General features: G+C 33.2%; 3 protein-coding genes and 1 pseudogene across 3 annotated transcripts; 3 read left to right on the plus strand and 1 right to left on the minus strand.

The window, feature by feature from the left end:
• LOC104736522 lies at positions 7–806 on the plus strand. Its single transcript, XM_019235038.1, has 2 exons — positions 7–479; positions 591–806. The coding sequence occupies exons 1-2, from the start codon at positions 411–413 to the stop codon at positions 648–650; spliced, it is 129 nt and encodes a 42-aa protein (XP_019090583.1). The 5' UTR covers positions 7–410; the 3' UTR covers positions 651–806.
• Positions 2,108–3,231, plus strand: LOC104736523 (protein ENHANCED DISEASE RESISTANCE 2-like). Its single transcript, XM_010456524.2, has one exon. The coding sequence runs from the start codon at positions 2,191–2,193 to the stop codon at positions 3,061–3,063; it is 873 nt and encodes a 290-aa protein (XP_010454826.1). The 5' UTR covers positions 2,108–2,190; the 3' UTR covers positions 3,064–3,231.
• Positions 3,934–5,023, minus strand: LOC104736525 (uncharacterized protein At4g26485-like). The gene is made up of 3 exons (XM_010456525.1): positions 4,879–5,023; positions 4,589–4,745; positions 3,934–4,192 (listed from the first exon to the last, which is right to left on the minus strand). Exons 1-3 carry the CDS (start codon positions 5,021–5,023, stop codon positions 3,934–3,936), a joined length of 561 nt encoding a protein of 186 aa, XP_010454827.1.
• On the plus strand, positions 6,414–7,463 carry LOC104738163 (annotated as a pseudogene).

Below are 11,827 nucleotides of genomic sequence, written 5' to 3' on the forward strand. Positions count from 1 at the left end.
TTTTTTTTTTTTTTTTGATGCACTGAAACTGTTCGATAAAATGCGTAAACGAGATCCTCCGTCCGTAGAAGAAGCAGAAGGAAGAAGAAAGTTTTTGAGAGTAAGTAACCACGTAAAGGAAGCAAAACAGAGCCCAAGGACACCGAGTGAATTAGTCGCCACGTCCATGACACGTGGTGAATTCCGAAGCAGTCGGCTTGATCAGGCCCATTAAACTTAGGCCCATGAAATTCAACTAAACCAGATTAAGGATAAGAATACTCTTGTCTCCAAACAGAACTTCAAAATTTTCAAATCGGAGAAGGGATAAATCGACGATATCTTTTCTTTCTCACACGATATATACTTTAACCCTTAGTCGTCGTCGTCGTCGTCTCCGGCAGAGTCAATAACACCGATCCGTTTAAGAGATGGAGAAGTCAGTGGATCTAGTTCCGGCGATGGTTGTATTTCTCGCAGCAGTTCACGTCATCGCCTTGGTAACTTTTTTTTTTGTTCACTTTGTTCTTTCCTTAATGCTCTCTCTGACTCTCTCTGATTCGAATTTGTATTCGTTTATTATCTGTTTTTTTGGGATTTTTGGTGTGTAGGTTTACTGGATTTATAGATTGGCATCAGATCGTCCACCTCAGAGAAAAAAATCTCAGTAGAAGAAAACTTCGATTCTTCATCGATCGGTGTGTTTTTTTTTTTTTTTTTTTTTTTTTTCCAATCTGTTTTGATGAGTATTTATGGAATTTGAAACTTGTGTAAGGATCTTGATTAGTTGATTATATGCATACACTTTTTTAGTGTTTGATAGATTTTTTTTTTCTTCTTTTCCAATCATTGTTTCATTAGCATCATCATAAAGACTTGATATAGAGAGATATGTACTAAAAAGTTACAAAAACCAAATTTTATTCTATGCTAAGGAGGGGGATGTGTTCTTTGTTCTTCTTGGTTGGCCTTGTCCACTCACTTTTTCTCAATTGCTATAGTTTTGCAGCACCATTGATTGATTAGTTTGATTACTACAACTTATTGATGAAGGCACCTTGATTGATTTGATTATTGGTTGGTCCTGACTCCTGTAAAGGGTAGGGGTTTCTTTTGTTTTTTTTTAGAGGGTGCCTTCTTGGTATGTTTTTAGAGGAACCGTTACATTTTCGTTAGTAAAGTTCAAACTTATGATGAGTGTGACCAAAACGAAAGAAAGTTGTAAAAAGGATTTGATTGATGATGATGAGTGTGACCAAAAGTAAGAAGAAGCAATTGTAGTAGATATGGTTATTATAACTGATGTTTAGTAAGTCGACCAAAAGAAAGACCAGACGAGGTGTGTGTGTGTTTTTTGTTCAGTGGACTTATTATATAGTCAAAGGTCAATTCTAGTTTACACTCTAAATTTAGGGGAGTTCTTGTACTTAGGATTTTCAGATTAGATTTTTTTTTGGAGAGATTAGTGTTAATCAACTGGGAGATTAAAACTTTTGTCAAGTTAGTCACTAACCCTAGTGTGTCCATAAGTCTTTATAGCTTTTAATATCTCAAACCAACTCTTTCGTCGAAATTAAAGAGGATTTGGTGAAGAGAATTAATGTGGATGATGATGACTACGTCAGGATAAGAAAACGAAACACTTTTCTAGCCTGAGACACTGCAATTTCAATTTGTTTCATGAGTAATGCGTGACAGATACATCTCAGTACCAAAACAACATGTCTATTTATTTAATCAAGTTCTGAAACGATGCCAATTAGCTAAAATCCAAAAACTGTTTAAATAAATGCCATAACAATATTTATATGTTTACTTTTTCTTTATCAAATTAGTCCATTACAACATATTCTTCTACAAAAAAAAACAAATTATTACATAAAATGATAGATAGCCGAAAATTACATAGATCCAAACGTGGTAGCTGAGTCAACCAGTTAATGTGTGCTGGCTTGGATTGTATGCCATGATAACAACAAAAACAGCTACCTTTTTTCCAAAATTGTTTATGCTCCAAGGACACCTTTTAGTAAATCGTGTTAATCACATTTATCATACCAGTCAGTGTAATAATGAATTTTTGTCAGAATTAAGCAACATATGCTATCTTCTTTTCTCCATCACATATACTATTTCCAAGTTGTAGCCACAACCACAGAAAGAGAAAGAGAGAGAGAAAGAACAACGTAATCAATCACAAACACACAAGCCATGAACCAAACCAAAACCTCCACCGACGATAAAAACACCAAACCAGCTTCATGGACAACCGAAACAATCAACGGTGGATCCTTTCGCCACGTTGACCTCAACACCGGAACCAACGGCTGGTCAACACCACCAGGTAACGTCTTCCCTCTCCGTTCCCAAAACTACTTCACAACCAAACAAAAAACTCCCGGCGGAGACTACCTCCTCTCTCCCGCCGGCGTAGACTGGCTCAAATCCACAAAAAAACTAGACCACGTCCTCTCTCGTCCAGACAACCGTGTAGCACACGCAATCAAAACCTCCCAATCTCCTAACAGCTTCATCTTCGCCGTAAATCTCCAGACCCCAACCAAAGAACATTTTTACAGCTTGGTCCTCTACTTCGCAACACAAGAACCAGTCCCTTCAGACTCGCTCCTCCACAAACTTATCAACGGAGAAGACGACACGTTTCGTGACGAGAGGTTAAAGATTATTAGCAATGTAGTGAAAGGTCCTTGGGTTGTTAAAGCAGCGGCTGGCAAGTTTGGTGCGTTCGTTGCTGGCAAAGCTTTGAAGTGTAGTTACTACAGAGGAGCTAACTATTTCGAGATAGATGTTGATATAAGTAGCTCGGCGATCTTGACGGCGCTTGTTAGGTTTATGTTGGGGTACGTTACGAATTTGACGATTGACATAGGTTTTGTTGTGGAGGCGCAAACGGAGGATGAGTTGCCGGAGAGATTGATCGGTGGTGTTAGGATTTGTCATATGGAGTTAGCGTCTGCGTTCTTGGTTGATGATGATGAGAAGAAGAAGGATGATGATATTGATTTGCAACAACGGCGGAGAATGATGGGTGCGGCGGAAGGAGAGAACACGGTGAGGATGTGATTGAGAAACGAAGTCAATGTTTTTATTATTAAATATATAAATTGATCTGAGTTGTAGAAAGATAGTTTAATATTTCAGTTATTTTGTTTCCACGATGAGAACAAGGTTTGAGATTCTTTTTTTTGTGTTTGACTTTGTTTTGTGGACTAAAGAAATTTTTAATAAGGATTAACTTTGAAATGAGTTTTGAGTTAGAAGAAATGAGGGAAAATGGTGTGTTTCACACCCTCAATTTTTGTATACAAAATGACGTGAGTTTTATTTAATGGAATGTTAACTCATCGTTTTTCTTGCCACAATGTTCTCGTCATTGATTTCTAAGGTTGACAAAAATTTTAATAAAAATTTATACATTGGTTTCTGCTCAAAACAAATTTTGGATAGTAATTTTGATGAGTTAAGGTGAAAAATACCATGCAAAAAGGTTGGGTTTGAAATACAGAATTTTTTCCAGAAAAGAAATAGACAAAAGTTTATGTAGTTTATGTAGTTTCAATGTTCTGCTACTAACTTTTCAAGAGCATACGGACAGACATGTCCGAGCAAAGGCAGCGAGAGTTAGCCACTTTGGGGATGTTGTGGGCTTTAGTCCACCAAATGGACTATCATTTTGGTATCAAGAACCTAATTAAAACAAATGGATTCTGACTTTGATGATCGTGCATCTCTTTTGCAGCCTTCGACCGCTTTCTAGAGTCGGGTAAAGAGTAAAGTTAACCACTCTTATTTAGTACTTTAATAAATCTTATATAAGGTTAGCATCTATCAGTCCTTAGGACCTTAGTTCGGTGCAGGTAATGTCGGCTTGTCATCGCATAAGCTGTGGAGTTTTATTGAACTGATCAATAGAGCGATACATTAAAAAGGAAGCTATTTCTTAAATATGAAAGTAACAGCTGATATGTAAGGAAAGCCATAATCACATATACTTCCTCTCTTGTTGGGGTAACCTGGAAAGTCCCATTTGTCAAATTGCTTGATTAAACGCAAACCCTTTTCTTCAGCTAGAGCTTTTATATCCCACTTGTTAAATGGGCGTATGTTACGAATAATATGAATCTCTCCATCTTCCTCTTTCAACATCTCTTTTGCACTCTCCATAAATCCTCCTAATACCCCATGGTGTTTCCTGTGATTTTTACACACAAATGTTCAATATTATATTAAATAGGAAACATTCTGTGTTTATATATATACCTGTATATAACTGATCTTTTTTTTTACTAAATATAATTGATGATCTTCATAAACATTTTAAAACATATACTTAAAGAGTTAAGAGATAATCTAAAAATCTTAAAGAATATGGTAACTTGTAGAGGCATTCCTCTATTTATTATGTAATCTATCTTTTTGGTGAAATTATTATGTAATCTATATAAACATTATACATATATTTTAAATTATCTATATGAAAGCGATTCCAAAACATGAATACGAAGTTACGAACATCCTAAGTTTTGCATCAAATCTCGAGATCATAATTCCAAAAATCTTTCGATATGATGGGAGAGAAAAACCTTACCCTGCATGAGGAAAATGAAAGAGGATAACATCGTATCGAGCTGCACGATTGTCTGAGGTGATGGAGTGTACGCTAACACCACGGACCACGGTGCACCCAAGTCTCTCCAACTCATCCACGTTCACTTTTCCATTGTTGTAGTTACGCCCTAGCTCCTCTACCATACACAACATTAATCATCAAATTTGATAAGCTAAAGTTTATGTTTGCTTGTGGTGAATAAATGTTATATGATAACAACAACAATATTTATCAGATGATTAATAATGTTTTACTACGTACTACAGTACCTCGAATATCAAGGGATGTTGCAGTGATGCTGATGGCAGGACCAAATGCTTTGGCCAAAGACAAAGAAAATGAAAAATCTCCTTCTCCGACCACAAGTATTTGCTTATTGCTGAACCTTAACTTTTCTGATTGCTGAATATCCATTTCAACATCTGGCGTGTCTTTTCAACCAACACCATGTCCTTATATACACATATGGATGCTTGAGTCAAATTAAGAGAGTTTTAGTGTTAAATGTTTGGTTTTGTATCCGTCTCTTCGAATATTGTGATCATTTATATATTTTGAAGACCTTTCATATTCTATTAAGTATTGATTAGTCAAACTTCTTCAGTTCTTCTGTAATTCTCTTTGTTCAAAAATATTATTACGGGTTAGGTTTGTTTAATCTTTACTTTAGTTTGGTTAAGGATCATGAATGTTATTTTGGCCCTAATAAATATGATTATCATATATTCATATACTACTACGTATATACAAAGGAGTGACACCTTCTGATTCCTTCTAGGGTCTAAAAAAAGCTGAAAAAGCTGGGGGAATTTTTTTTTCTTTCTTTTGGGCAATTTTAACTGAAAATATTGAAACGTTTTAATTGAATTATAAGGTTTCTTTTTTATTCATTAGAAACAAAAAGTGTAATTAGGTTCCCCAGCTTTGAAACATAGTTTCCAAAAATTGTAATTGAAAATTAGACAAGAATGTTCTTACCAAATTAGCAAGAGACGACAAACAAAGAGATGTGTGTTGTGTTTGGTCAAACATTTTAGCAGCAAAAGCTTGAACTTTTCCTTTCCGTCTTTCTCCGATCTGATTTCATCCTTTCATTTATCTTCTTTGTATCCTCTAAATTTAATAGAGGCATTTTATGTTTCGTAATGTCTAAAGATGTTGGCCTCAGAGCTTCACTGGAGCTTTGTGCTTGGTGTGGTCTCACTGTACGGAGTAAACTAAGGTCTTGGACTCTTGGTGGCTCATTGGGTCGTGTAGATACAGAGTATTACATGAAATATGTTCAGCCTTCTGAATATGCATATCCAACGCATCCCACATAAACGGCTGTTTTCATTCTACGTTGCATCCACTTCAACTGAAACAGGGACGTCTTGATGCTTGGTGTGCTTCTAAACCGCGTGGAGCACATTCTAGCTGTGCTTGTTTCTAGAGTCTGGCCTCTAGGACCATTTTGACGATGTCATCCGATTCAGAGCATGGCTGAGCTGATTATAGACAAGCAAAGATGTGTTGTTTTGCATCAAAGTCACCATAACAAACCTAATACGTAATTTGATACTTCATTAATACTTTTGATTATTTTTTTTGTTGTTTTCTTACATAAGAATGTTTTGGTCAAACATTTAGTTCCTGACCTTTTCTTTGGTAGCTCTTGATGTGATATTTATCCTTTCATTTCTGATCTAATATCATTTTTTATATCTTCTTCTTCTCCTCCAGACCAAACACACATCAAAAGTTGCAATATTAAGCTCAAAACAGACTCAAATCTTGAATTTTTCCTTCCTTAATAGCACCAGAGATGGAAGTAGAAGAGCAAAGCGAAAGTAAATTACGTAATGTGGTGTGTGGTCCGGCGCCGTGGCTAAAGATGTTGGCCTCAAAGCTTCATTGGACCTTTGTGTTTGGTGTCGTCACAATTTATGGAATAAACCAAGGGTTTGCTTACTCATTTGGAACAGTAGCTACAGAGTATTACATGAAAGATATTCAAAAGGTTCAACCTTCTGAATATCAAAGTATCAATGCAATCAGTAAGATTCCATGGATCATTAAGCCTCTTTGGGGCATTCTCACAGACGTTCTTCCCATCTCTCGTTTCCACAGAAGATCTTATTTCATATTAGCTGGTAAATGTCACTCGAAATCGGAACAAATCCTCAGCAATTGTCTCATTAATTATATGCTTTTTGTACTGTCTTTGCAGGGTTGCTTGGAGGGGTTTCTTTCTCGTGCATATCGCTTCAGAGTAATCTACACCTTTACTTGGCAATAGTTGATGAAAATATCAAGTGCTGGAATGGCGATAGCTGATATGACAATTGACGCTTGCACTGCTTACAACAGTATGAAACACAAGTCTCTTGTATCATATATGCAGAGCTTATGAAGGTTAAGCACCTCCGTTGGAGCACTTGTTGGTTTTTTATGAGTGGTATCTTAATTCATCTTGTTGGCTCCAAGGTTAGCGAACCGTTTGCTGTGACGTTTTCCATTTGGTGATTTCTCTCTAATGTTTTGTTTTGTTTGCCTTCTAACATTATAGGACGTGTTTGGCTTGATGACATTTCCATTTGCATTAGTAACTGTAGTTGGGATCGTGTTTATTGAGGACCCTCATGAGCAGGAATTCAATACATTCACCGATGCATGGAATGCCTTGTGTAGGAGGATGAAGCGCTCAGAAGTGTGGCATCCGAGTTCGTATATGTACATTTCCCTTGCTTTTGGTGTGAACATTCATGAAGGTATTTTCTATTGGTTCACAGATTCAAATGATGGTCCTTCGTTTGGTCAGGTAATCCCAAAACATGCAGCTTCAATCTTTCAAACCCCACCCGAAAATGCCTAATATATATATACTAGGTGTTAGCTCAGGCTATGCGTGAGTTCTTACATACGGGCTATTCTATTTTGAAAAAATAATAATTAACATGTTATTATTATTATGTTTTTTTCGGTGTGCATCAAAATTAAAAGACTACGTACCATGAATTTAAATAAAGCAAAGAAATCAAATTTTCTTTTGATGATAATATTTAGGGCAATTAAGTCATATTGTATCTTACATGCCATATGCCATATATTTTTGTAGTTGTAGTCAATAGTGATGTTTCAAAATCATTGTGATATATATTTTCATAAAATTTATTTTGTGCTGTTAGTTATGCATATATATATATATATATATATATATTATGGTGATAGCTTGAAGAGATTTAAAATGTTTCAGTTAAGAAAAAAAATTAAAATAATAAACAGTAGGTTTGCAATGTCTCATACATATATAATTAAGTGAGTCTAACCATAGATTATTAGACTACTATATTTCCATAAAAAAACAAAAAAAAAACCAGTGACTACTTTATTAGGTTATTATCTTAAAGTCTTTAATTGTGTATGGACTTTGATTTATATGAAACTAGCAATTGACCCGCGTTACGCGCGGTAGTTAGATGAAGGTGTATTTGGAGGTTTTGTTGTGTATATTATTTTTCGGCTATGTAAATTCATTTTTATGCGTGTTTTCTGTTTTCTAACGGCTTCCATATAATTTTTTCTATATTTTGTGACCATTTGACTAAACTTAATCTCTGCGTATACTTTATCAAACTATATTTTGGCACACACTACTGAAACAATAGCTTCTGTTTCTTATCGGTTCCTATGCAAAATGGTCAAGCTATATCTACTGCCTCCTGATTACTAACCTTGTCCCATAGACTGTCTGATGCTAAGATTAAGAACTCGTGTTGGTAAATTGAGATGCATGAGTATTTGATAAATACTCAGTGAGACAATCCTCTCATCTACTGGGCTATACATAAAAGCAAGTGAGATACCAATGTCCAAAACAATCAACAAACAAAGCATATAAACCAGGAAAACAAACATCGTCTCGCTGGAAGGGAGGTGTCGACCGACACCAGCCAAGTGTCGACCGACATTGGCTCTTGGTGTCGACCGACACTACCCCATAGTGTTGATCGATGCTCCTTCACTGGTGTCGACCGACACCCTCCTGGTGTCGATCGACACTGACTCTGCAATCGCGAACCGCTCAAAGCCGAGAGTCACATCTCGCTTCCAATCACCACCAAATCGCCCAATACTCAAACCCAAATCCATATGCATCCGTAGGAACCTATAGCAACCTATCCCATCAAGAAAAACACACAAAAACAGCAACAAACAAGCAAGAACAAAGGAATTTCAGGTTTAGATCAGCCATGTTCATGCACTCACCTCTTTGCAAGAAGTTTTTGACCAACCACGACGAATCCAACCTTTCTCGCAAGCTTCTAACACGTCTCTAGCTGTGGATCTTCACTCCCACAGAAAGATCTCACAAAAAACGCCTTGAAATCTCACAAACTCTCACCAAAACCTTGAGAAACTGTTTCTTTCCTTTTCTCTATGTTTCAAGCGATATAAAACAATAAAAACACAACCTAGTTCGTTCTCCCACTTAAATATCACGGTTCCTTGAGTTTCCTTAAACCAAACCGACCAAAATAAACAATTAAATCGAACTGGTCGAACCAGAAAGATGTTGGTGTTGACCGTCACCCCCTTGGTGTCGATCGACACCCATCCCCAAAATACACATTTTGGTTCGCGGATATTACAATTTGAAATTTAGTAAAATACGTGAGAAGGTTCACCCAAAAATACATTTATTAATTGTTTTAAGTTCATTTGTTTTTTTAGTTAATATAACTACAATTATATGATAGGAATCTCCATGTAACCAAATTAATATGAAAGTTACAAAAGATGTGATATAATATGAAATTTAATAAAATATGTGAGAAGGTTCATATATACTTACATTTATTATTTTTCAAATATAAATTGTTAATGTAACTAATAATATCTGATAGGAATTTCAAGCAATACAAATAATATATTTATTATAATAAAGAGATAAGGAAAAAAATTAAAAAAGAAAATAATTATTTTGGACAATATGCTACACAAATTAAAAAATAAATAAAATATTTTAAGTCATATAAAGTTAATTGAAAAAATATAATAAAATTATTAAAGAGAAAATGACACAAATTGCAAGAAGAGAGTGGCAAATGACAACTTCTTAGAGAAAAAAAAATTGTTATTTTGGACTATGTACTACACAAATTAAATAATAAATTAAACATCTTATTAAGTATAATACCAAATTATATTTTGTTTTAAATATATATATAAATAAGATAATATATGTCATAGAAATTTAATGAAAAGAATATCCTAAAAATGTTAAAGAGAAAATAACACATGTTGTAAGAAGAGAGTGCCAAATGACAACTTCTTAAATCTTGTTAAAAGAAAACCTTACTTTATTATATAAGATATTCTAGATCCACTATAATAAGATAATCTTTTAATAAATAATATATTTTTTTCATTCATCCAATTTTTAATGATAAGACTTTATATGTCAGTACTCCTTTGATTATAATTAATACGCAATACATCTCTAGCTAGTGCAAGTTTTTGAAAGAAAGTGATTATTTGATCAAAAACATGAATTTTAGTATGTTTTTCCTTCTTCATTAATTGTTCATAATTTGTTCTCTAGTTACATCTCTGTTTGGTGACACTGAAATTGTATGGAGACACTGAAATTGTATGGCCAACAGAAGATCACAAGGCCCCTATAGTCTGGCTTCACGACATCGGGCATAATTGCAAAAAGTAACTTTTGATATACTTTTTCCTTCTTCATGACATCGGGCATCGGGCATAATCACATGCTTTACTTTTGATTTTATTTACCTATATATATAAAGTTGTTCACTTATCCTTTCTCTATATGAGCATCTAATCAATTTTGCTGCATTAAAAAAATATTATTTTTAATATTCATTGTATATTTATTAGTTATAATTAATAATATTAATAAATACATAAAAACGAATTAAATAAAATTAAATAAATTTTAAAATAGTATAAACAATAATATATTTTTTAGTAAATAACAAAAATAATAACTATCTAAAAATGAATTATGTAAAATAAATGAGAAATTTAAAATAGTAAAAATAATACTATAAATTTGTTTTAGTAATAATGTTATTATTATAATTATAACCAAAAAATGATTATATTCCAATTTTTAAATGATTAATGAGTTTTAGAATGTAAGTAAGATTTTAATGCTTGGTGGATTAAAAAATAAAGTTATGTAATAGTATTTATAAAAATTTAAACAGAAAAATAAAATTGAAGTGAAACATTAGTTTCTAAGAAACATAGACCATAAAGATTTATTATTAAATTTTACTTATAAGAAAAAAAGATTAATTACTTAACTTAAGTTAAAAGTTTTGATCTAAAACAAAGACATTGTAAGGGGCACACTTTTTTTGGGAAAACTATGAAAAAAAAGTTTGAAAAAATAATCTATCTAAAAAAAAAATCAATGGTTAGGAAATATAGAAAAAATGATATGTAAGCCGTTACAAAAAGTGGCAGATGATTTGTGTAAAGTATATTATCAACTGGAGCTACAATTTTATAACATGATATAAAACATATATAACAAATATAACATATATATATATGATCAAATGCTTTTAAGTTTTAACCCAAAACATTGGCAAAAACAACATATTTAAAGTACAATATGTTTTTTTTTGAGAAAACGAAGCTGGGTTGCATCACAAAATTAACATATGCAAATAACATATGAGATTTTAGAAAAATATGCAACTTGGATTAGTGAATAAATATCTATTGTGTAAATGTTTCGCCATTTAAGAATTCTTGACTTAGTCGGAAATTCTATTATGGCAGATGATGCATTTGGACAACCTCATTGTAGCAATATAACACTAAAACTGTTCATGAAACTTTGTGTATTCGCATTTAATGTAGAATATCGATATGTTTAATTGGTCTCTATAATTAGGTTAACGATTGACATTGACGTAAAATAAGTACGATACTTATATAGATTTATCTTTTAATCTTCAAATTATATTCATATTCAATAATTCTTATTGATAAAAAAATTAACTAAAATTCCACGTAAAATCGTAAATAGATATAACAAAAAAATATCATCTTCAAAAATATATATGTTATATATCACTGAGTAAAGTAAGTTTTGTATTTATATAAATTTATATTCAAAAATTGAAATGATTATATTTGAGCTCAACAATTTCTATTGATAAGAAATATTTTAAATTAAAATCTCGCGCATGCACG

This window comes from Camelina sativa, chromosome 13 (assembly GCF_000633955.1).
Source record: "Camelina sativa cultivar DH55 chromosome 13, Cs, whole genome shotgun sequence".
In the NCBI taxonomy this organism is placed as follows: Eukaryota; Viridiplantae; Streptophyta; class Magnoliopsida; order Brassicales; family Brassicaceae; genus Camelina; species Camelina sativa.